At 50.0% G+C, this 26,741-nt stretch overlaps 1 protein-coding gene across 1 annotated transcript in view; it reads left to right on the top strand.

The window, feature by feature from the left end:
* col5a1 (procollagen, type V, alpha 1) overlaps nt 1-26,741 on the top strand; it is a 235,653-nt gene that overhangs the window by 87,055 nt on the left and 121,857 nt on the right. The window contains 5 exon segments of the mRNA XM_078425769.1: nt 14,317-14,448; nt 18,260-18,403; nt 20,231-20,449; nt 23,419-23,673; nt 24,631-24,687. Coding sequence (XP_078281895.1) covers nt 14,317-14,448; nt 18,260-18,403; nt 20,231-20,449; nt 23,419-23,673; nt 24,631-24,687 — 807 coding nt within the window.

The raw sequence follows: 26,741 nt of genomic DNA, 5'->3' as shown, positions 1-26,741 counted from the left end.
GTCTCAAAAGCATGTAAGACAGCAGAGGTCACTGCCGACCATGAGGGATGTGCCAAAATTGAAAAGTAATTCATCAACAGAAACATACCAGAGGGAAGATTCGTCAGGTTGCTAGATTTTTACGTAGTAATGGAGCAGGAAAATAAAATTGAAGTAAATCAATTATGATCTTCATGAATGGCAGAACATGCTCGAAGGGCCAAATGATCTACACTTCGTGCTAATTCTTATGGACGGTGCAGAGACGAGAGAAATCAGTTTAGTTTAGTTTACTTCAGTGATACCACGCGGCCACGCGCCCTACGGCCCACCGATTCCGCGCTGACCATCGATCACCCCGTGCACTAGCGCTATCCTACACACGAGGGACACTTTACAATTTACAGAAGCCAATTAACCTACAAACCTGTATGCCTTTGGAGTGTGAGAGGAAACCGGAGCGCCCGGAGAAAACCCCGCGCGGTCACGGGGAGAACGTACAGACTCCGTACAGACAGCACCCGTAGTCAGGATGGAACCCGGGGCTCTGGCGCTGTGAGGCAGTTTGTGCCACCGTGCCACCCACGCTGTGTGGAGAGATGAGACAATTTGAATTAAAACACAAAGTGCTGGAGGAACCCAGCCGGCCTGTTGAGGCAGCATCTGTGGAGGGAATGGGTGGGCAATGTTTCCGGTTCTCCCCCTAATTGTAGTAAGGGGGAGAAAGCTGGAAAAGCGAGGTAGGGGTGGGACGAAGTCCAGCAAGTGATGACAGGCCATGAATTGTTTCCTTTGAGCGGGGAGATTGAGGAGATTTAATGGAGATGTTCAACATTTCAGGAGGTTATTGCAAAGTAAAAAAAGGAGGAACAGTTTTCATTGGCAGAGTATATCAGGTTTTGGCAAAGTAAAGTTTCTTTCCTATTGTTTTATGTTTTATGATCTGGAAAACCCTGCCTGAAAGAGTGGTGGGGATTGCTTTAACATAACGTTTGGCTTCGACGTGCACTTCAAGGAGAATAATCAACTGGGCTCTGGGGAAAGAGTGCATCCTCCTCCAGAGAAGCCGTCTGACCCACTGACTTACTGCGGCACTTTGTGTCTTTATTTAATCTTTATTTGATACTTGTCCCATTCTGCCGCTGTTTGCTTCCCAGCAGCATCTCCGGAGAACATGGAGAGGCAATGTTTCGGGTCGGGACCCTTCTTCAGACTCCAATATCTGCTTCAACCTGCTCAGTATCTGAGTTTTAGACAATAGACAATAGGTGCAGGAGGAGGTCATTCGGCCCTTCGAGCCAGCACCGCCATTCAATGTGATCATGGCTGATCATTCTCAATCAGTACCCCGTTCCTGCCTTCTCCCCATACCCCCTGACTCCGCTATCCTTAAGAGCTCTATCCAGCTCTCTCTTGAATGCATTCAGAGAATTGGCCTCCACTGCCTTCTGAGGCAGAGAATTCCACAGATTTACAACTCTCTGACGGAAAAAGTTTTCCCTCATAGACAATAGCCAATAGGTGCAGGAGAAGGCCATTCGACCTTTCGACTCATCTCCGTTCTAAATGGCCTGCCCTTTATTCTTAAACTGTGGCCCTTGGTTCTGGACTCCCCCAACATTGGGAACATGTTTCCTGCCTCTAACGTGTCCAATCCCTTAATAATCTTATATGTTTCAATAAGATCCCCTCTCTTCCTTCTAAATTCCAGTATATTCAGCATTTTAATGTTCTTGGTTCACAAAGTCTGATGAAAATTGCAGAAATACCTAAGAGAAGCATGGTTCAGCAATTGAATGAAAGCCCAGTAACTAATTCTTTGTCAACGTGTTTTCTGTATTTTATATTTTGTATTTTTCTTGAAAAGACACAACTCTTCCTACCATTTTGGAAACTTTTGACAATCTTGTCAAGACTTTGGAGGTTGTTGACAAGGCGACAAAGTCCCTTGATTTCAGACAAGATGAAACCATGAAGTCAAATTATTGAAGGGTAGAAAGAAAACATCTTGAAAGGAGTTTGTTTGCTGTTGCTTTTGGCTGGACTGGGCAGACCATTAGATCCCCAATTTAGAAAAGGGCTCCAGATCCACAGAGAGGCCTTTAGCCATTGCCAGAAACAGACACCCTTTAAATACTAAAAAACGTTCACTCTTGATCCTAACTGGATGTATTCGAGAGAGAGTTGGATATAGCTCTTGGGGCTAACGGAATCAAGGGATATGGGGAGAAAGCAGGAACGGGGTACTAATTCTGGATGATCAGTTGGTGCTGGCTCAAAGAGCCGAATGGCCTACTCCTGCACCTATTTTCTATGTTTCTGCTAACTCGGTGTAGTCCCATTTCGTTGCTCCTGTCTCTAAGCTCAATGTGTTCCAGGTGGGTTCTTGTCAGCTTGCTTTCAATGGCACTTTGCTCCAGGGTCACCTGTGGGAACCTGGCATGAAGAGTCATGGACGTACTCTGGTCTCGGACAGATAGCCAAGGCCGGGTGTCTACCCATCTGCCCACAGTCCCTCTCCCTCTTGCGCGACAGAAGGTGGGCGTGTGGAAGACTCCAATGGTTCCTGATGCTGCTAGCCTGAGAGAGGATGGTTCCCATCTCCTCACACCACTCTGTGAGCAAAAGACCCCCTTCCCCTCTATTCCCATTCGTGTACGGTTTAGCACTGTATACGTCTGGTCTCTGTTCCATCCAATTGTGAAACTCCAACAAGTCCAGTAAAGTCAAGTTTATTGTCATATTAATAAATAGCGTGCGGTACAGCAATAATGTAAATCTTAGAGGCAAGGGCACATCGACTCAGATAAGACACAACAAAACATCAATTATACATAAGTTACACAAATTCTGCAAGACAATGAGAAAAAAAGACAAAAAACCAAGAAACTAGTGCAAAAATGCACATTTAGAAAATGTTTACAGTAGTCTATGGTATATACATATATATTTTTTCATATTTCAGATACAGCGCGGAAACAGGCCTTTTCGGCCCACCAAGTCCGCGCCGCCCAGCGATCCCCGCACATTAACACTATCCTACACACACTAGGGACAATTTTTACATTTACCCAGTTAATTAACCTTCATACCTGTACGTCTTTGGAGTGTGGGAGGAAACCGAAGATCTCGGAGAAAACCAACCCACGCAGGTCACGGGGAGAACGTACAAACTCCTTACAGTACAGTACCCGTAGTCAGGATCGAACCTGAGTCTCCGGCGCTGCATTCGCTGTAAGGCAGCAACTCTACCGTTGCGCCACCGTGCCGCCCTATATAGTGGTCTACAGAATCTGTTTTATAGATACATATAGATCTATAGATCTGTATTATAGATCTGTTTTATACATGGGACTAGGTGGTGTGTGGAGTTCCATTGCTGAGGTTGGATTAGGGTTGGGCAGATCAGTTCAGGAAAGTAGCTTTTTGGTTATGTTTAGTATAGTGACACAGCGCGGAAGCAGGCCCTTCGGCCCACCGAGTCTGCACGTCGACCAGTGATCACCCCGTACACTGGCATTACCCCACACGGCAGGGACAATTTACACTTTTTACCGAAGCCAAATTAATCTACAAAGCTGCTCCAGAACCGGCTGAGGTGCAACCTCAGGCTTCTGGTTCCTCCTGCCCGACGGTGGCAGTAAGAGGAGGGCGTGGGCCTTACGGTCGGGACCCTTGATGGTAGAGGTGGAATTTCAATCCTTGCTTGGACAGCAGTTGCATAAGGGGTTTGGACTGTGGACGCATGATGAGAATAGACGGACAGACTCGACTATTCCTGGGCCAGAGAGGTCAGCCATACCTGTTTTGAACGGGTAAGACAATCGCAGAGAACCATATCACACTGTCCCATGTGGGCCAGGGTGGGCTCTTTGCTGGATCAAAAGCACGATCTAAGGCAACTCTGGGCATCGCTTCAGCATGGCCGAGCAGGAGAAAATTAAAACCAATCTAACTTTAAGAGTAGCTGTATTAATAAGTTTCAAAATGTATCTGGCTCAGGGAATGACTCATTGTGGTTGGAAGGGAGAGAGACTCTGCAATAAAAATCCTTGCCTGGTGCACAAACCAGATGATTCTATGTATTTTCCATTATCGTAGCATTCTAAAATGAGCTCCAGGGAGTTGTTACTATTCAGATCATTTGGCTTGCTGTCGTTGAATGTAACCCAAGTTGCCACTGATCCCCACGGCCAGTGGCTTGCAGCACTCAGTTCCAGCACTCTCACTGTGTCAGAGGGTAGTTTGCTCACAAGCTCTCGTACAACTCCAACACCAGAACAGTCCAGCAAAGCAGCAGGCCCTTCGGCCCACAATGTCTGTGCCGTACATGATGCCAAGGCCAACTCATATCTGCCTGCACGTTATCCACATCTCTACATTCCCTGCACATCCATGAGCCTGTCCTAAAGTCTCACAAATGCCACTATCGTATCTGCCTCAACCACCACCTCCAGACACCCACCATCCTTTGTGTAAAAAACCTTCCCCCTACGTCAACCGAAGGAGGAGGCTGGAGGTGGGGGAGGGGGGGGAGGGGGGGGGAGGGGGGGGGGGTGGGGAAGGCTCAGGGAGGGGGGAGCGTCCTTCTGGCCCGAAGCATTCACCTCACTGCAGAAGCCAACAACTGCTGGTAGATTGTAATGAGAGCTGATGCTTGAACCAGCTGAGCCAAACAATCACTGTCTCCTGACACTGCAAGATGGCTGCAGCGGCCAAGTTAGGAATGAAAACAAATGAGCAGTGATGGGACCGGACTGAGCTGAGGTGGCCAGGGCTGCCAGGAGAGGTGAGTGGGCCAACGATCTGCTGTGCAGCTTGTCTCTCCTTGTCGTAAAGTGAGTAAACCTCATCCTGCTGGTAGATGCACAATGCTAGAGAAACTCAGCGTGTCAGGCAGCATCCCTGGAGAAAATAGATGAGTGACATTTCGGGGTCGGATCCCGTCTTCAGACCGAGTCAGGCATCCTGTTTCTCCAGAGATGCTGCCTGACCCGCTGAGTTCCTCCAGCACTCTGTGTCTATCTTCGGTGTAAACCAAAGATACTAGAGGAACAAGATAGACCACTCGACCTGAAAAATCATGGCGCCATTTTAGTCGACAGAAACTTGCAGAAACATTTTAAAAGAAAAATAACAAAAATCTGTGAATTGATAGATGAGATATATTCTGCATTTTAATGGTATCATCACACATACTGTCCCCCGAAGACACTGATTACACTGCGAGAGGCATAGCGAATGGCGGGACTTGCTTACTAAAATGGCTCCTTTGCGTACTACACTTCAGTATAGGCGATTTCAACGGAGTGGTTCATCTTGCTCCTCTAGTATCTTCGGTGTAAACCTGCATCTGCTTGTTTCTTCCTACACAAACCTCATACTGCTGGTGACTGTCAAATATCACAACGGCTGTCAGTGAGTGTGCCCCCAAGGTGCAGTAGCTGTGCCCACACGGTCAGTGCTGACCGGTGAGAGGCAGAATGTTGGCTCAGGCAGACGATCGGCTGAAAGTTTGGATAGTCGAGCACCAGCCCTCTGTGAGCATTACCCATGATCCCTTTCTCCTGATGTCGGGATGGGTGACCAAACGCCCAGAGTGTCCTGGGTCCCAACTCTTCCTACAACCCAGCGGTATGAATATTGATTTATCTAACTTCAAGTAACCCTTGCATCCCCCCTCTCAATAGACAATAAGTGCAGGAGGAGGCCATTCAGCTCTTTAAGCCAGCACCACCATTCAATGTGATCATGGCTGATAAATAATAATAAACAATAAACAATAGGTGCAGGAGTAGGCCATTCGGCCCTTCGAGCCAGCACCGCCATTCAATGTGATCATGACTGATCATTCTCAATCAGTACCCCGTTCCTGCCTTCTCCCCATACCCCTTGAATCCGCTATCATTAAGAGCTCTATCCAACTCTCTCTTGAAAGCATCCGGAGAATTGGCCTCCACTGCCCTCTGAGGCAGAAAATTCCACAAATTTACAACTCTCTGAGTGATTTTTTTTCAAACCGAAGAAAAAACTTAGACAATAGACAATAGGTGCAGGAGTAGGCCATTCGGCCCTTCGAGCCAGCACCACCATTCAATGTGATCATGGCTGATCATTCTCAATCAGTACCCCGTTCCTGCCCTCTCCCCGTACCCCCTGACTCCGCTATCCTTAAGAGCTCTATCTAGCTCTCTCTTGAATGCATTCAGAGAATTGGCCTCCAATGCCTTCTGAGGCAGAGAATTCCACAGATTCACAACTCTCTGACTGAAAATGTTTTTCCTCATCTCAGTTCTAAATGGCCGACCCCTTATTCTTAAACTGTGGCCCCTGGTTCTGGACTCCCCCAACATTGGGAACATGTTTCCTGCCTCTAACGTGTCCAACCCCTTAATTACCTTGTACGTTTCGATAAGATCCCCTCTCATCCTTCTCTCTCCGTCCCACCCCCACCGTAGTCATTTTACTGGTTTCAACGTCGTCCTGGTGAGTCTCATTGTCTGTAACTCATTTTCACCTAGCCCACGGCCTGCTTCCTTGATCACCATCACTTTTTTGCATATCGTTCATTCATTTGTACTTTATCTCTCTACATCACCGTCTACAGCTCACATTTCCCTTTCCCATGACTCTCAGTCTGAAGAAGGGTCTCGTCCCGAAATATCACCCATTCCTTTTCTCCAGAGTTGCTGCCTGTCCCGCTGAGTTACTCCAGCTTTTTGGGTCTATCTTCGGTTTAATCCAGTATCCTACTCAACTACTCTTGTTTCGTTTAGTTGATGGTCACGTGTAGCGAGGTACAGTGGAAAGCTTTTTGTTGCGTGCGCTGTAAGGCAATGCACGATTACAATCGAGCCATCCATGTGTCAGGGTGTGTGGGACGCAGGCAGCTTTTTGCTGAACAGCCATTTTAACCAGGTGATCAAACAGTGAGAATTGGCAACAGGATAATTGGCAGCTTAAGTGGCCGGGGCCCAAGCTGAAAACTGCAGCGGGGTGCCCTGCCAAGTATGAACTTGAGCTTAAGGAGGAACAGCTGTGGCTCCAACTCCTTGGACTCCGTGCCAACCTTCTGACCATGGCAAGGTCTGTTCAGTCGCTTCGAAACCCTGAGCCCAACATCACTCCCAAGAACATTTCTCTCTCATGTTCCAATCGGATACGGGTTGAAATCCGACAACGACTCATTCTTTCCATCTTTATGGGAAATCCAGCAACGACTTTAACGAGAGGCAAAAGTGTTTCATCGCCGTACGCCCCCGAAACAGAACGATGAAATTCTGTCACGCAGAAGCACGGCGTACGCTCAATGAAACGTTCAATGAGATGTTGGTTTAAATCAAAGGTAGGCACACAAAATGGTGGAGTAACTCAGCGGGACAGGCAGCATTTCTGGATCTCTGCTCCCTGTGTGGCTGAGTCCCCTGGGGAAAACCTCGCCTGATGAATGTGCCTGACGTAACTCACGGTTCCGTCATGTTCTGGCAACGCTAGTGAGTTGTCATTGTTCCAAGACTATCTCACCTGATGACGCAAACTGCCAGGCATCTAACCACGAGAGCGGCAGGTCCGTTTATTCCGCACTCGTACTTCAGGCACCGCACTTGGCCGGCAAACTTCTCGCTGATGAGATTTTTGTCTCGCACTTATATAAAAAAAAAAAAGAAATCCAGACGTGTCTCAATCTTGCCTAACCTGTCACCAGCCACGGTAAAAACCAGAAATACATGTCAAACCGAGACAAGTGTTTCTGAGCTCCAGAACTTCAACCTGCTCTTGCCGGTACCGGCCCTCTTACCAAGAACAATCTGGCTGTGTAGGAAGGAACTGCAGATGCTGGTCACACAGAAGATAGACACAAAATGCTGGAGTAACTCAGAGTAACTCAAAGGCAGCATCTGTGGAGAGAAGGAATGGGTGACTTTTCAGGTCAAGAAAATTTCCTCCAATTGTGACCAGTTTCATCAAGGATTTTACTACTAATAATAATAATAATGCATTACATTTGTATAGTGCTTTTCTAAAAACTCAAAGACGCTTTACAGGGTTTACTAAAACATAGAAAAAATAAATAAATAAATAAGTAAACGAACAGAAAAGGAAAAATAAGGTGAGGTGACGGTCAGTGGTTGAAGGCAGTGCTGAACAGGTGAGACTTCAGTGATGTTTTGAATGTGGTGAGTGAGGAGGAGTCTCTGACGGTTTGAGGTAGTGAGTTCCAGAGGGTGGGAGCAGCGATGGAGAAAGCCCTGTCCCCCCAGGATCTGAGTTTGGTCCGGATGGGGGGGGACAGGAGGTTAGCAGCAGCAGAGCGGAGGGTACGGGTGGGAGTGTGTCTGTGGAGGAGGTCGGTCAGGTAGGATGGGGCCAGGTTATGGAGGGCTTTGTAGGTCATGAGGAGGATTTTGTACTGGATTCTCTGGGGGATGGGGAGCCAGTGGAGCTTGTAAAGGACCACAGTTACAACTGAGCCATCCACAGTGTACAGATACATGATGAAGGAAATAACGTTTAGTTTTAGTGCAAGATAAAGTCCAGTGAAGTCGAATTAAAGATTGTTCTGAGGGTCTCCAATGAGGTAGATAGTATCTCAGGACCGCTCTCTGGTTGTGGGAGGACGGTTCAGTTGCCTGGTAACAGCTGGGAAGAAACTGTCCCTGAATCTGCAGGTGTGCGTTTTCACACTTCTGTACCCCTTGCCCGATGGTAGAGGGGAGAAGAGGGAGTGGCCGGGGTGAGACTGGTCCTTGATTATGCTGCTGGCCTTGCCGAGGCAGCGTGAGGTATAAATGGAGTCGGTGGAAGGAAGGTTGGTTTGTCTGATTGTCTGGGCTGCATCTAGGTTTACAGACTATGATTATTATTGTCACATGCACCGAGGATCAGTGAAAAGCTTTTTTTTTGCATGCTATCCAATGAATTTGCATGCCATCCAACAAATCCAGATAATACTCTCCTTAAATACAATCAACTCAAACTCAATTGCAACAGGTAGAGCAAAGGGGAGGATACAGAGTGCAGAATATAGTTCTCAGAGAGCAGAGTATGCCTTCCAACTCTTTATAAAATAAATGCATCACCTTAGTTTAGTTTCGTTTAATGTCACGTGTACCGAGGAGGTACAGTGAAAAGCTTTAGTTGTGTGCTAAGCAGTCGGCGGAAAGACAGTACGTGATTACAGTTGATCCAGCCACAGTGTGCAGATACATGATAAAGGGAAAAATGTGAATAATGTTTAGTGCAAGATAAAGTGCAGTAAAGTTCAATCAAAGATAGTCTGAGGGTCTCCAACGAAGTAGATGGTAGTGTGTAGGAACGGTCTGCAGATGCTGGCTTAAACCGAAGGTAGACACAAAATGCTGGAGTAACTCAGCGGGACAGGCAGCATCTCTGGAGAGAAGGAATGGGTGACGTTTCGGGTCGAGACCCTTCTTCAGAGAGATAGTGGTTCTGGACTGCTCTCTAGTTGTTGGTCGGATGGTTTCAGTTGCCTGATAACAGCTGGGAATCTGACTTACAGTGAACAGTGCCGTAGGGCATTCACCAGAAACAATTATTTTCAAAGATATGGATGGTTTAAAGCACAATATGTTAATTTTATTTGACGATCGTGCTGGTTACTTGTGCCAGAAGGAGTTTGGCTCGTGCAAGTATGCATCGAGGGGTCCGACCAGATTTGGATGGGGGTTTATTTGACATGGTTTTAATTGAATCTCTACGGTTCTTGCACAATGTTGTTCCCCATCTGTTTCCACGCCATGGGAATGCATTTGTTACTTAAAATGCCACGGTTTACTGTCAGCTTCTGAGCTCTTAATGAGGTCAATCATCTTTCTTCCTTTCGCCTGTCCCACCGTTCTCCCAGAGACTTTGACTATTTCTTGCTCCTCTCTCGGCCCTCCGGTCGTCTGCTCTGTCTGAACCCGGTTCCTTGTGCACATGTTGGTTTTAACCCAAGGTAGACACAAAAAAGCTGGAGTAACTCAGCGGGACAGGCAGCATCTCAGGAGAAAAGGAATAGGTGACGTTTTGGGTCGAGACCACTCTTTAGACTTGCCCTCTTCCCTATTCTCTTTCCCCATTAAATTCTCTCTCCTTCTCCTGCCCTGCAGCTTTTCCTTCTGATTTTCCTTCTCTGTCTCTGGACACTCCATTTTGTGCCACCGTTCTCTCTGACGTTTGTCCTCAGCGCCTCTCACACCGCACTCTCTAAACTACCCCCTCTCACCCTCTCCTTTTTGCTGTGCACTGTCCTGTCTTTCTCTCCTCTCTCTCTCTCCTCTCTCCCTCTCCCTCTCCTCTCTCCCTCTCCCTCTCCCTCTCCTCTCTCCTCTCTCCTCCCTCCTCTCTCCTCTCTCCTCTCTTCCCTCTCCCTCTCCCTCTCCCTCTCCCTCTGCCTCTCCCTCTCCCTCTCCCTCTCCCTCTCCCTCTCCCTCTCCCTCTCCCTCTCCCTGCTCCCTCTCCCTCTCCCTCTCCCTCTCCCACATCCTTCCATCTCCTTATTTCTGCCCTCTGCCCATTCTTTCTACCCTGATCACCCTCTCCACCCACCTCCAGAACCTGCACCCTAGGGTAGAAATGTCAAAGACCAGAGGTCACAGTTTTCAGGCGAAAGGGGCAAAGTCTAAAGGAGATGTGTGTGGCAAGTTGCTTTTATACAGAGGGTGGTGGAAGCCTGGAACTTAGTGCCAGGGTTGGTGGTGGAGGCAGATACGATAGTGGCATTGAGAATGTTTTTAAATAGGCACCTGGCTATGCAGGGGATTGAGGGACATGGATCGTGTACAGGCATAAGCGATCAGTTTTAGTTTTTAGAGACACAGCGTGGAAACTGGCCCTTCAGCCCACCGAGTCCGTGCCAACCACCCATACACTAGTTCTACCCTACACACCAGAGACAATTTACCAAAGCCAATTAACCTACAAACCTGCCTGTATTTGGAATGCGGGAGGAAACCAGAGCACCTGGAGAAAACCAACGCGGTCACGGGGAGAACGTACAAACTCCATACAGACAGCACCCGTAGTCAGGATGGAACCCGGGTCTCTGGCGCTGTAAGGCAGCGACTCTACCACTGTGCTGACCTGTACTTGGCTCTCTATTAGTGTAGCTTGGCAACATGTGTAGGAAAGAACTGCAGACTCTGGTTTAAATCGAAGATGGACACAAAATGCTGGAATAACTCAGCGGGACAGGCAGCATCTCTGGAGACATTCTTTTTCTCCAAAGATGCTGCCTGTCCCGCTGAGTTATTCCAGCATTTTGTGTCTAGCCTGGCATCATGGTCGGCCCGGACATTGTGGACAGAAGGGCCCGTTCTCTGTGCTGAACTGTTCTCCGTTCTGTGTTCTGCTCTCCATCACCCCATCAGCTTTCCCATGCTGTCAATCGTTTGGCCTTTCACATGGGACTGATCGCCTTGTTCCTCGTGTGGCCCAACGTAGAGGCACAGATATAACTGCGTTGGATTAGCATGAACTATTATTCTAAAGGGAACTCTGGAAAAGAACCAGCATCTGATATCTGACGATCCCACCCCCGGTTTACCAGCGCGCCACGTCAGCAAGACAACGGTTTGCATCACTGCCGGGCACTTGGCCAAAGAGCCAGCATTCCCACGGTGGGGGGGGGGGGTCACGCTGGAGAATGAGGGAGGGAGCAGTGTGGACCAGAGGGGTTTCAGGGCTTGTCTCCGCTGCACTGAAGGCAGCAGGGACTGGAGTGGGTCCTGAGGCAGCGATGCAGGTGGGATGTAGGGGCAGGTTTTGTCTGCAGCTGTGGCCCCGATCCTGCTTCGACATGCTCGGCCCCCATGTTCACAGCTCCATGCGGATTGCCTGACAGATGTTTAGAAGCAGCAGCTGCAGGGCATTAGTGTGTGTGTGTGTGTGTGTGTGTGTGTGTGTGTGTGTGTGTGTGTGTGTGTGTGTGTGTGTGTGTGTGTGTGTGTGTGTGTGTGTGTGTGTGTGTGTGAAGCTCATGGACGTGTCAGCATCCACCTGGGGGGTCCTGTTTCAAGGGGGTGCGTCAGTGTAAATCCCTAGAGTAACACGGGAAGCTGGGGGAGGGAAAGGCTTACATAACGTGGGGTGTGTGTACAGTGTGACGGGGGGAGGAAGAGAGCATGGGACTAACACTGGTTAAAGTCTGACAGTGCGGCACTCCCTCAGTACTGCCCCTCTGTGACAGTGTGTCACTCCCTCAGCACTGCCCCTCTGTGACAGTGCGGCATTCCCTCAGTACTGCCGCTCTGGCAGTGCAGCACTCCCTCAGTACTGCCCCTCTGTGACAGTGCGGCACTCCCTCAGTACTGCCCCTCTGTGACAGTGCGGCACTCCCTCAGTACTGCCCCTCTGTGACAGTGCGGCACTCCCTCAGTACTGCTCCTCTGAGAATGGAAGGCAGACACAAAATACTGGAGTAACTCAGCGGGTCAGGCAGCATCTCAGGAGACGTTTCGTGTCTCGACCCTTCTTCAGAACGGAGTGTCTCTCGGTACTTTGACAGTGCAACTCTCAATATTGCATCCCCAATGATCCAGCCCGCCCTCCACAGCAGTGTTGCACGTTCCCTCGGTATCACCTCTCACTCCACCAGTGGAAGTCCTCCTCAGAACGACGATACCCAGCACGGGTTGCATGCTGACGCCTCTGTAAACGGGCTGGAGCCCACTCTTGGGGGGCAGTACAGCTGAGCGGTGAGAGCAAGCAGCCACCTCCATCCCATCCATCAGGTGGGATGGGAACAGTGGTTCTCCAGCGCCTCACAGTGGGCAAATGCGCAATGGCAGCTGAGCTGAGGAGGGTGCAGCCCAGGAGAGGTCGTGCTATTGAGGGCGTGCAGCGTAGGTTTACTAGGTTGATTCCCGTATTGGCGGGACTGTCATACGTTGAAAGGCTGGAGCGACTAGGCTTGTATACACTGGAATTTAGAAGGATGAGAGGAGATCTTATCGAAACGTATAAGATTATTAAGGGGTTGGACACGTTAGAGGCAGGAAACATGTTCCCAATGTTGGGGGAGTCCAGAACAAGGGGCCACAGTTTAAGAATAAGGGGTAGGCCATTTAGAACGGAGATGAGGAAAAACTTTTTCAGTCAGAGAGTTGTAAATCTGTGGAATTCTCTGCCTCAGAAGGCAGTGGAGGCCAATTCTCTGAATGCATTCAAGAGAGAGCTAGATAGAGCTCTTAAGGATAGTGGAGTCAGGGGGTATGGGGAGAAGGCAGGAACGGGGTACTGATTGAGAATGATCAGCCATGATCACATTGAATGGCGGTGCTGGCTCGAAGGGCCGAATGGCCTCCTCCTGCACCTATTGTCTATTGAGAGATGAAGGGGTTGAACAGGGAGAGAAGGGGTTTGGAGGAAAGGCTTTTCTTGGAAAGGTTTCAAACGTGTGAAGGATTGGGTCATTTTGCTCTCTGCCTTCCCGTACAGCTCTTGTTTATTCAGCACTCATCCTGAGGTTTGGGTTTGTTTTAAACAACCTGCACTTGCTTATCTTACTGCGATGTTGACGTTTGACTTAATTTATCGAAAACCCCCTTCTTCAAGATCACTGGACGGGCTCTGATACAACAACAATAACGACGTTATTGCATTTAAGTAGCGTTTTAATGGAGCGCTTCACGGGTGCGATTTCCCACAAAGGCCGACAGAAAATGAAACTTTTAAAATAAACTGCAGAAGGTGGAAAACCTAAATAAAAACAGAAAATTTCCAACATAATAAGAAAATGCTGTAAACAGCCAGCTGGTCAGGCAGCATCTGTGGAGGAGGAGAACATAGTTAATGTTTCTCGTCGAGGCTCTTTGTAAAACAGAATGGTGAACTTAACTTGTGTCGGTAGGAACTGCAGATGCTGGTTTAAACCGATGATAGACACAGAAAGCTGGAGTACTTCAGGTCGTGCAGCATCTCTGGTGAGAAGGATTAGGTGACGTTTCGGGTCGAGTCCCTACTTCAGATTGAGTTACTCCAGCTTCTTGTGTCTACCTTTGGTGAACTTGACTTGTTCCTTTAGGAATTAGATTAGAAAACATGCAAAGGGTGTTCGACGGCTAGAATTCCTTTACATAAATAGCAATTGCTCCTTCTAACTCTGAGTCTGAGACATATTTTGTTACTAAAGCTGTGAAGGATTCTGGAGGGCTGCTTGGTTTCTGGAATTAGGCCAAAGTGCAAACGTGATCTTGTTGAATGTCAGGACAGGGATCGCGGGCTCGAAATTGCCTCATCGTGTTCAAAAGGAACATGATTGCTGCTGACTTTTGATGGAAAGTTGGCCGTGTTTTGCAAGTTCTGCCATTGATGTAATCTGCCTTCTTCTTACAGGGGGATATCCAGCAATTCTTGATCATCGCAGACCACAGAGCAGCCTATGACTACTGCGCACACTACAGCCCTGACTGTGACACCCCACTCCCCGAAACGCCACAGAATCAAGATCCCGACACCTATGACTATGTAAGTACCTCCTGATAGATAAGATGGGGAGATCTTAAATGCAGGCAGCATCTGTGGGGAAAGAAACTGGCTGATCACCGTAGAGTGGATGTGGAGAGGATGTTTCCACTAGTGGGAGAGTCGAGGACTAGAGGTCACAGCCTCAGAGTTAAAGGACGTTCTTTTCGGAAGGAGATCTGGAGAAATTTCTTTCGTCGGAGGGTGGTGAATCTGTGGAATTCTTCGCCACAGAAGGCCGTGGAGGCCAAGTCAGTGGATAGTTTTAAGGCAGAGATAGATAGATTCTTGATTAGTACGGGCGTCAGAGGTTATGGGGAGAAGGCAGGAGAATGGGGTTCGGAGGGAGACATAGGTCAGCCATGATTGAATGGCAGAGTAGATGTGATGGGCCGAATGGCCTAATTCTACTCCTATTCCTTACAACCGTTTAAGTACATCTGACCTTGAGCTGAAGTTGTTGGCCTTACCCTGGGGTCCTGACTTCCCCTGTGACTTCAGATGCGCTTTCTCCACTATCCCACCTACCTGTGGGAACCTGTCTAACTCAGAATTTATCACACGGTACAAACAATAATCCAGTAACTCTGTGTTGGAGAACGGAGGCAACTGAGGAGGTGGATGGGGGGTGGAAATAGGGCAAGATTGCTACTCCTGATGTACTCCCCAGTTACTCAGGGCTGCTATACCAAGTATTAGATGCTGAGTAAAGTTCCCTGTGCAATGTCCCATCAAACACTTCTCAGGTAATAGTGTATTGAAAAGGAACCGCAGATGCTGGTTTAGTTTAGTTTAGAGATACAGCACAGAAACAGGCCCTTCAGCCCACCGGGTCCACACCGGCCAGCCATGACCGCACACACTAACACTATCCTACACCCACTAAAGACATTTTTTACATTTACCAAGCCAATTAACTTACAAACCTGTGCGTCTTTGGAGTGTAGGAGGAAACCGAAGATCTGGGAGTAAACCCATGCAGGTCACGGGGAGAACGTACAAACATCGTACGGATGGCACCCTTTGTCGGGATCGAACCCGGGTCTCCGGCGCTGCAAGTCCTGTAAGGCAGCAACTCTACCGCTGCGCCACCACATTGGTTCAATACCAAAGTTGGACACAAGGATGGACTCAGCGGGTCAGGCGGCATCTCTGGAGAATATGGGTGGGTCAGGACCCTTCGTCAGACCTTCCTCGCGTCAGCACGTCAGGCTGAAGAAGGGTCGCGGCCCGACACGTGGCCCATCCATGTTCGCCAGAGATGCTGCGTGACCTGCTGAGGTACTCCAGCACTCTGTGTCCTTTGGCGCGAGTTATTTGCATGAGGTTTAACCGCACCCTGGAGAAATGCCTGCCATTCTCTCCTTCCCCATCGCGTTTCCACATTAATAAACAAATGTGCTCCAAGGAATCCTGTTATGACATTCCTCCAATTCTACTTTGCAGCTTCCTGGAAATTGCTCTTTATTTCCAGCTGGGATGCATCGGTGAGCTACAGGGAACGGGCTGGGCAGGTCACTGAGTCACTCCCACTGACAGGGACGGCTCCGAAGCATCGAGCTTGCTTTCACTGCACTGCTCTGCTCCTTGAGAGAGAGAGAGAGAGAGAGAGAGAGAGAGAGAGAGAGAGAGAGAGAGAGAGAGAGACAATAGACAATAGACAATAGACAATAGACAATAGGTGCAGGAAGAGGCCATTCGGCCCTTCCAGCCAGCACCGCCATTCAATGTGATCATGGCTGATCATCCACAATCAGTACCCCGTTCCTGCCTTCTCCCCATACCCCCTGACTCCGCTATCATTAAGAGCGCTATCTAACTCTCTCTTGAAAGCATCCAGAGAATTGTCCTCCACTGCCTTCTGAGGCAGAGAAATCCACAGCTTCACAACTCTCTGAGTGAAAAGGTTTTTCCTCGTCTCCATTCTAAATGGCCAACCCCTTATTATAGACAATAGACAATAGGTGCCAGGAGTAGGCCATTCGGCCCTTCGAGCCAGCACCGCCATTCAATGTGATCATGGCTGATCATTCTCAATCAGTACCCCGTTCCTGCCTTCTCCCCATAACCCCTGACTCCACTATCCTTAAGAGCTCTATCTAGTTCTCTCTTGAATGCATTCAGAGACTTGGCCTCCACTGCCTTCTGAGGCAGTGAATTCCACAGATTTACAACTCTCTGACTGAAAAAGTTTTTCCTCATCTCCGTTCTAAATGGCCTACCCCTTATTCTTAAACTGTGGCCCCTGGTTCTGGACTCCCCCAACATTGGGAACATGTTTCGATAAGATCCCCTCTCATCCTTCTAAATTCCAGTGTATACAAGTCTAGCCGCTCCAGTCTTTCAACATACGACAGTCCCGCCATTCCGGGAATTAACCTCGTGAACCCACGCTGCACTACCTCAATAGCAAGAATGTCCTTCCTCAAGTTTGGAGACCAAAACTGCACACAGTACTCCAGGTGCGGTCTCACCAGGGCCCTGTACAACTGCAGAAGGACCTCTTTGTTCCTATACTCAACTCCTCTTGTTATGAAACGGAGGGAGAGAGAAAGTGACCTCTCGGTCGGTGACCACGCCAGGTGGAATGGTCACGTTCCGTCGGTTCAGGGTCGACTGTTGTCACGGTGCTTCTGGACAGCGGCCGCTTTAGCAAATGCTTTGAGTAAATGTTTGGAGCCGTTCCTGCCAGCATCCTCTCATTCTCCAGTCCACCGAAAGTCCTCAAAAGAAATTCCTCTCACGATTGTCTTCTCCTCTTTCAAGATCACCCCTCATCCTCCTGCGCTCCCAATGAACAGAGTCCTAGCGTGCTGGACCTCTTCCCTCTATGTTAGAGAAAGTTGAATCCCACAAACTAATCTGCCAATTTGATCGTTTTTGTTAGTTCAGAAATACAGCATGGAAACAGCCCCTTCAGCACAATCGACCACCGATCACCCATTCACACTAGTTCTATGTTATCCCATTTCCTCGTCCACTTTTTGTACATTTGGGGCAATTTTATTTAACCGAGGCCAACTGACCTACAAACCTGTGGGTCTTTGGAGTGTGTGGGAGGAAACCGGGGCACCCGGGGAAAGCCCACGTGGTCACAGGGAGAACGCACAAACTCCACACAGCTAGCACCCGACGTCAGGATCGAACCAGGGTCTCTGGCGCTCTTATTCATGTTTCCCCCCCCCTCATGTCTGTTCAACCCCTTCGCCATCTACCCCGTTGGACGTACCCAGTGACGGAGCTTGGAAATATGTATGTGCAGGTCTGGGTTAGGGCGGTTAATGTCTTAATTTTGAGAAAAGCTCAAGAGAAACGATTGACACTGAAGGTTTTAAAAAAGTGTGAAGACACGACGTGGAAGTGCGGTGAACCACAAGCTGGGCTTGTGCTGGAGGGCTTCTGATAGTCTGGCTCCGTAAACCTGCCCTTCCCTTGCACTCTTCCATTTTCAGTTCTGCTCCCTTCTCCCCAGTCCACCACCCTCCCTTCTCCCCAGTCCACTACCCTCCCCTTCTACCCTGTCCTCTACCCTCTCACTTCCCTTCTTCCCGAACTGGTCAGCCCCAGAGTATGTGGATAAAGAGCTGCCAGCCCAGGGAGTGCAGTGCTGGCAGAGTTGACCAGAGCGCCACGCCACTGCTAAAACAAAGCCACAATAAACAGCGGGGAGTTTTAACTAGTGGGGTAGTTAACAGCAGCCGCTCAGGCACCAGTGACTGCCCCGTCCAGCACCTAAAGAATCAGCACTGCACCACTGTGCAGCCTACACCCCTCAATCACCAGGTTACTCAGCAGCGTCGTGCTTTGTTTCCAGCCCACCGAGGACTCTTACTATTACGAATATCCTTACTACGAAGACCTCAATGATGACAAAAACAAAGAATACGGTGTGGAGGGGGCGGAGACAGACTTCAGTGCCCAGGTCACAGGCCCAGTCACTGCTGTACCAGACCATCAGGTAAGCTGGGGATTCTGGGGGATTGGGCCTTTGGGCACGGGGATAATGGAATGATGGAGCATTGGGACAGACAGGCAGTGGGAGAATGGGCAATGAGTTATCCTGGCTTTTGGGGGGGATTGGAGCATCATAGGACCATTGGCTACCGGGGCATTAGGGTTTGGGGCACTGGGTGAGTGCACAGGTCAGTGGGGAGCGTTTGTCGGCAGTGGGCCTGCACTCGCTGGAGTTTAGAAGAGTGAGAGGGGGGACCTCATTGAAACAACCAGAATTGTGAAAGGCTTGGATAGAGTGGATGTGGAGAGGATGTTTCCACTAGTGGGAGAGTCTAGGACCAGAGGCCACAGCCTCAGAATGAAAGGACATTCTTTTAGGAAGGAGGTGAGGAGGAATTTCTTCAGTCAGAGAGGGTGGTGAATCTGTGGAATTCATTGCCACAGAAGGCTGAGGAGGCAGTCAGTGGATATTTTCAAGGCAGAGATAGATAGATTAGTGTGTGTGTCAGAGGTGATGGGGAGAAGGCTGGAGAATGGGGTTTGGAGGGGAGAGATAGATCAGCCATGAGTGAAAGGCGGAATAGACTTGATGGGCCGATTGGCTTAATTCTACTCCTATCCCTCATGACCTTATGATCGCGGTGGTGGGAGCTTGGGGCAGAGGGCAGAGGTCTTGGGGGATGGGGGCCTGTGAGGCAGGGTTATTGGGGGGGGAGGGGGCACACAGGGGAATTATGAAGGGGTGGCTGTGGACGGCAGGGATGTCGTGCCGGTACGGCGGTCACGAGGGCAGGGGCCGGTGACATGGACAGAGGGAGTGGGACCCTCAGGGACACTGGGGGATGGGGCGGGAGGGCTGGATTGATCAGTCGTGGGCCGGATTGGCGAAGGGGCACATTGCAAGCGGGGCCACGGTGGGGGGGAATGGAACAGGCACGGGATGTCCTGCCCTGCCCAGCCCTCGCAGCTGCGGCTTGCCTGCAGTCCGTTTGTCTTTTGTGTTTTTTGTTGTTTTTTGTCTTGATTGTAGTTTAGATATGATGTAGTGTTTGTGATTGTGTGTTATGTGGGGGGGGGGGGACTGTAAAACTGTAAAATTGTCTCTTCCGAACGGAGACGCGACCTTTGTTTTCTGGGCCTCCGTGTCTCCGTTCCCGCTGCGGCCTACCACCTGGAGCTGGTGGCCTCCACCTGGGACCACCTGGGCTCTGGTTCGCAGAGCCCGCGGCCCGGACTCACCACATGCGGCGCTGGCTGCCTTCGGATGCTCGGGACCGGCTGCGACTCGTGTCCGGAGGCTTCGGCGCGGGCCGCGTGGACGTCGGAAGCCCGCAGGCCCCTGGGTGGGGGCCGACATCAGGAGCTCCGGCAGCGGCAGCGTCTTCGCCCGCCCCGAATCGTGGGGCTTGGGTCGGCCCGCCGCGGACCTTTCACCGTCCGGCGCGGCCTGAAATAGGCCGCGGGATTTTCTCTGCCCGGCGGGGGCTTCAATGTCGGGAGCCCCGACCGCCCCAACGTGGCAACTTCAACAGCCTGACCGCGGGAGAAGACGGCAGGGGAAGAGAAAAGACATTCTGGCCTTCCATCACAGTGAGGAGGTGACTGGAGGAGACTCACTGTGATGGATGTTTCTTTTTGTTTGGTGTTGGTTATGATGTTATTGCATTTTTATTGCTTATTTTTATTGGTCTTATTGTTGGACTGCGGGTAATCTTTGATTTCACTGCACATTGTGTGTATGTGACAAATAAATTGACTATTGACTATTGACTATTGAATGCACGAGGCTCCAGTGGTGTCTCTGAATGATTGATCCTTTACCAATTAACAGGAGAGCCAGACAGAAGCGCCGGAAGAGGTGCTGGAGGAGACCACGGTCACCATCCCTGGAACCACCCCTGAACCCACCGTTGTAGAGTACCCCACCGTGGAAACGGGCTACTACGATAACTACGACGATGACTATTATTTCCCAGAGTTAAGCATCACAGAGGAACCATTGGAGAAAGAGAATTACCCAGTGAATTCAGGGGAAGAATTTGAAAACGAGGTAAGGGGGACTCACCCAGCCAGCGTGAGACCACGCGTGGCCATTGGGCCGTGTCTTTGCCTCAGTCTCTCTCTCTCTCCCTCACTCCAGAAGGTATGTGGTCATCGCCGAGTGTGGACTGCACAGCCTTCCGTTAACATTCCCCCCACCCCACCCCCCGGCTACAGTTTGGCAGCCAAGCCTGACCCTGCACAGTAACACACATGGAGAGCCCCAGACAAAGCACTGCCTTTGTTTCTATGCGAACGTGTCTCAGGGCTGGGAGTATTAGTCTCATAACAGACGGAGGTGGCACGGTGGCACAGCGGTACAGGTGCTGTCTCACAGCGCCAGAGACCCAGGTTCGATCCCTGACCACGGGTGCTGTCTGTACGAAGTGGCCACGTTCTCCCCGTGACCTGCGTGGGTTTCCTCCGGGTGCTCCGGTTTCCTCCCCCACTCCACAGACGTGCGGGTTTTGTAGGTTAATTAGCTTCTGTAAAGTGTGTCGGCTGCATAACGTACATGGGTGACTGTCGGCTGGCTTGGACTCGGCGGGCCAAAGGGTCTGTTTCTATGCTGCATCTCTAAACGAAACTAAAACTACACGAAACAATAGACAATAGGTGCAGGAGTAGGCCATTCGGCCCTTCGAGCCAGCACCACCATTCAATACAATACAGAACTTTATTGTCATTCGGTACAGATACCGAACAAAATTACATTTACAGCAGTCACGGAACACGACAAAAAAGAAAAGAACACAGGACACACGCCCCCAACACAAACATCCATCACAGTCACTCCAAACACCCCCTCACTGTGATGGAAGGCAACAAAACTTCCCCTCTCTTCCCCCCACGCCCACGGACAGGCAGCTCGAACCCTACCGAGGCGACCGACACGCTGGAAGTCCCCGCGGCCGAGCCGCACCGGGCGCTGCTAAGTCCCGCGGCCGAGCCGCGCCGGCGATGTTAAGTCCAGCGGCCAAGCCGCGCCAGGCGATGGAAGGCCCCGCTGCCGCGCCGGGTGCTGAACCGTTCCGCGGCCGAGCCGCGCCGGGCGATGGAAGGCCCCGCGGCCGTACCGGGCGATGGAAGGCCCCGCGGCCGAGCCACGCCGGGCACTGTTAGGTCCCCGCGGCCGAGCCGCGCCGGCGATGTTAAGTCCAGTGGCCGAGCCGCGCCGGACGATGGAAGGCCCCGCGGGCAATGGAAGGCCCCGCGGCCGAGCTGCGCCCCGGGGAAGAGACCTAAAAAAAGAAAGGTTTCCCCCTCCACCCCACCACCCCCCGCCCCACCCCACCCCCCCCCCCCACACATACACAGCCAAAAACAGAAACAAAAACCATCCCAACACCGACACACAAACAAAAAAAAAGGAAAAAAGATAAATAGACTGCCAGCGAGCCGCAGCCGTTAGACGCAGCCACACGTGACTTGTGATCGTGGCTGATCATTCTCAATCACTACCCCATTCCTGCCTTCTCCCCATACCCCCCTGACTCCGCTATCCTTAAGAAATCTTCAGTGTGGAGTGACATTCAGCAGAGGAGTGAAATATTCCAGTTGCCTGGGATGGAATATCAAGAGGAGAAGCTTTGGAAAGGCTGGGTTTGTTTTCCTGGGTGCTGTGGGTTTATGAGGAGGTGGCACGTGATAGAGGTCCATAACGTTAAGAGGGGTATAGCCAGGGCAGATAACAGGGAGTGCATGAGGAAGTGGGCTGAAGGGCCTGCTTCTATGCTGTATCTTTCAATCGATCAATCCATCATTGGGTGAAGCACTGCCTTCGTGGATACTGGGTAGAGTGGATGGGGAGAGGACGTGTCCACTCGTGGGGGAGTCCAGGACCAGAGGTCACAGCCTCAGAATTAAAAGACGTTTCTTCAGGAAAGAGATGAGGAGGAATTTCTTTAGTCAGAGGGTGATGAATCTGTGGAATTCATTGCCACAGTGGAGGCCAAGTCAATGGATATTTGTAAGGCGGAGATAGATGGATTCTTGATTAGTACAGGTGTCAGGGGTAATGGAGAGAAGGTAGGAGAATGGGGTTAGGAGGGAGAGATAGATCAGCCACGATTGAATGACAGTAGATTTGATGGGCCGTATGGCTTAATTCAGCTCCTATCACTTATGAACTTATGAATCAAGTCACCATGATTGTTGGGAGGTTCATCTGGAGTATTAACACCATTGGCAGAAGCCAGGTTCTCCACCATGTACAGTTCTATAACATGCCACACAGCTGTGTGTGGACACAATGAACCTCATCCGACTGCGGAAGTACCTTGATCAGGTTTAGTTTAGAGATGCAGCGTGGAAACAGGCCCTTCGGCCCACCGAGTCCGCGCCATCCCCATACACTAACACTATCCTACACACACTAGGGGCAATTTACAATTTTACCAAGCCAATTAACCTACAAATCTGTACGTCTTTGGAATGTGGGAGGAAACCGGAGTGCCCGGAGGAAATCCACGCAGGTCACGGGGAGAAGGTACAAACTCCGTACCGACAGCACCCGTAGTCTGGGGTCGAACCCGGGTCTCTGGCGCCGTAAGGCAGCAACTCTGCGCCACCGTGCAGGTCGACAGCAGAGGTGAAGAGTTGCCTGACCTGACCTTTCAACATGTACCCCTGGTGGCCAGCTGCAAGCCCACATCTTTGATCCTGCCTTCTGGAGAAAGACGATGGGTTTGAAGCAGAAACCACTGGAGATGTCCAGCAGGTCAGGCAGTGTTTACGGAGAGCAAGCAATATTTGGTTCGGGTTGTTACACAAATTGACCATTCTTTGACCTTGTATCTACAGGGGGGAAAAGTCCGATTACTTTTAACCCTCTCTGTGGGTAAAATACTTCTGTTAATCGCTAAGCCTTAGCAATGCAACTCCATAGGCAGGAAAGAAGGGGGAAGATGAAGCTTGGGGGGGGGGTCTGCACCCATTGCTAACCACATCATTAAGGATGCACCTCTCTTCCATTCAAAGACGAGCGTCACGTTTGAGAGAGAGGCGTTCGACCACAACTCTACTGTGTTTGAAGACAACTCCGAGCACACAATTGAGATCGTTGAGGAAGCAATACCTGGCCAAGGGTCAAGAAATGAAGACAAGTTCAACGTGACAACGATCGGCGAGGAAGATCCCAACACCTTCTTTGATGAATTTGAAGTTTACTATGACTATGACGATGTGACCGTTGGCCCTGGGTCACCGGTCCTCACCGACACTGACTACGCGAGGGTGAGTTACTGACCACTGCACATCTTGCCCTTCATGGCCAATCTCTTTTAGCGCGTTCGACCCTTTGCCCCAACCGTCTCCTCTTCCATGCACATTCACTCTGCTCACACACATTCATTGCAACACACACATTCAACACTTTTCCTTATAGATGGGGACTCCCCAATCACCACCACTTTTTACATGAAGGTTAATTATCATCTGAACAAATGCCTGTTGTACATTTCTGAATCGTGAACCATAGTGTTGAAGTCACGCTCACCACAGTATTGAAATCACGCTCAATACAGTATTGAAATCATGCTCATTACAGTATTGAAATCACACTCACTAGAGTATTGAAATCACACTCACTAGAGTATTGAAATCATACTCACTACAGTATTGAAATCACGCTCACTACAGTATTGAAATCATGCTCACTACAGTGTTGAAATCATGCTCACTACAGTATTGAAATCATGCTCACTACAGTGTTGAAATCACGCTCACCACAGTATTGCAATCACGCTCACTACAGTATTGAAATCACACTCACTACAGTATTGAAATCATGCTCACTACAGTATTTAAATCACGCTCACTACAGTATTGAAATCATGCTCACTATAGTATTGAAATCATGCTTACTACATTATTGAAATCATGTTCACTACAGTATTGAAATCATGCTCAGCACAGTATTGAAATCATGCTCACTACAGTATTGAAATCATGCTCAGCACAGTATTGAAATCATGCTCAGCACAGTTTTGAAGGTGTGCTGTTTCTGTCCCTCAAGGATGCGTACCTGTGCATCCAGTTCTACCAAGGAGTGCTGGATGGGACTGTGTGTACAGGGAGCATTTCCTCTCTACTACCTCACCACGATATTATTGCTTAAACTTAGGTCCATTCTCTAATTTAGTAGCGTGAAGTGAATTCAAATTAACTTCTTACTTTCCTTCTCATTTCCAGGGCGATGGTATAAGAGGCGAGAAGGGAGACAAGGGAGAACCAGCCATCATTGAGCCTGTGAGTGTGCGGACTGTACTGGGTTGTAGTAGCTTGTTGGGGCATTGACTGTACTGGGTTGTAGTAGCTTGTTGGGGCATTGACTGTACTGGGTTGTAGTAGCTTGTTGGGGCATTGACTGTACTGGGTTGTAGTAGCTTGTTGGGGCATTGACTGTACTGGGTTGTAGTAGCTTGTTGGGGCATTGACTGTACTGGGTTGTAGTAGCTTGTTGGGGCATTGACTGTACTGGGTTGTAGTAGCTTGTTGGGGCATTGACTGTACTGAAGCTTGCTGTAGATTGCTGCATACACTGTACTAAGGTTTATTGTGGCAATCTTGTCCAAACGTGAGGTTCATCATATATATACAGCCGGAAACAGGCCTTTTCGGCCCTCCAAGTCCATGCCGCCCAGCGATCCTCATACATTAACACTATCCTACACCCACTAGGGACAATTTTTACATTTACCCAGCCAATTAACCTACATACCTGTACGTCTTTGGAGTGTGGGAGTGTGGGAGGAAACCGAAGATCTCGGAGAAAACCCACGCAGGTCACGGGGAGAACGTACAAACCCCTTACAGTGCAGCACCCGTAGTCAGGATCGAACCAGCCTATCGCACAAAGCTGCCTCTCCCCTCCCTCCCTTCATCGACTCCACCTGCACCAAGCTCCCTTGGGAAAGCAGCCAACATATTCAAGGACCACCCTCACCCCGGTTATTCTCTCTCCTCCCGCCTCCCATCGGGCGCAAGACACAAGGCTTGAGAGCGCGTACCATCAGATTCAAGAGCAGCTTCTACCCCGCTGTTATTAGGCTCTATGCTCTTGAACGCTCCTGTAGCTTCTGCCCGATGGCAGTAGTGAGAAGAAGGCCTGATGTGGACGGTGGTGATCACTGATGGTAGATAGTTCCTCAACTAAACACCATTGATGGTGGAGGGGGCTGAGTCCTCCACTTTCTGATGCCTCTTGCGTTCCTGTGCATGGTCCTCCTGCAGACCTGCCGAGGTACCGCCAGGTTCCACCTGGTTGGGTGGTGCAGCTGCAACAACCAGTAAGGCTACCATGCAGCCGGTCAGGATACCTTCTGCAATGCATCTGTAGACGTGTGTCGCAGTACTCCGTGACATGCCGAACGTCCTCGAACCTCTTAAAGAAAAGGTAGAGGTGTTGGCACACCCTCTTCATGACTACATCCATGTGCTGGGCCCAGGAAAGGCCATCTGAGATGTGAACCGCCAATAATGTGTGGCTGCTCTCTCCCTCCACTGCCGACCCACCAATGGAGCGTGGCCTCCTGACTTCCCCTTTCCAAAATCAACCATTAGTTCCTTGGATGCGTTGAGGTTGAGTGAGTGGCTGTTGGAGCCACACCTGTCAACCAGGTGCACCTGCTGGAACCTCAGTAGACCTGCTAGAGGACTATGTTTTGGTGCGGCTAGTGTGGCAAACCTGCAGATAGAGCTATCTGAGGAGGAAGGGTTTTACGGAGGAGGGGGTTTTGAGTCGGTAGAGTTTTGAGCAGGTAGGGTCTTGAGGAGGTAGGGTTCTGAGGAGGTGTTTTGTGGGCAGGGTTCTGAGAAGGAAGTGTTTTGAGGAGAGGGGCTCTTGAGGAAGAAGCGTTTTGAGGAGAGAGGCTCTCGAGGAAGAAGTATTTTGAGGTCTTGAGGAGGTAGGGTTCTGAGGAGGGTTTTGAGGAGTTAGGGTTCTGAGAAGGAAATGTTTTGAGGAGAGAGGCTCTTGAGGAGGTAGGGTTCTGAGGGGATGTTTTGTGGGCAGGATTCTGAGGAGGACATGTTTTGAGTAGAGAGGATCTTGAGAAGGTAGGGTTCTGAGGAGGTGTTTTGTGGGCAGGGTTCTGAGAAGGAAGTGTTTTGAGGAGAGAGGCTCTTGAAGAGGTAGCGCACTGCCTCGGCAAGGCCACCAGCATAATCAAGGACCAATCTCACCCCAGTCACTGCCACGTCCCGTCCCCTCTCCCTCAAGGGGTACAGAAGTTTGAAAACTCACACCTCCAGATTTCGGGACAGTTTCTTCCCGGCTGTTATCCAACAACTGAACCATCCGC

The sequence above is a fragment of the Rhinoraja longicauda genome, chromosome 31, assembly GCF_053455715.1.
Source record: "Rhinoraja longicauda isolate Sanriku21f chromosome 31, sRhiLon1.1, whole genome shotgun sequence".
Classification (NCBI taxonomy): Eukaryota; Metazoa; Chordata; class Chondrichthyes; order Rajiformes; family Arhynchobatidae; genus Rhinoraja; species Rhinoraja longicauda.
Note: the sequence above shows the minus strand (reverse complement) of the source record. Positions and strands in the feature narration are given on the sequence as shown.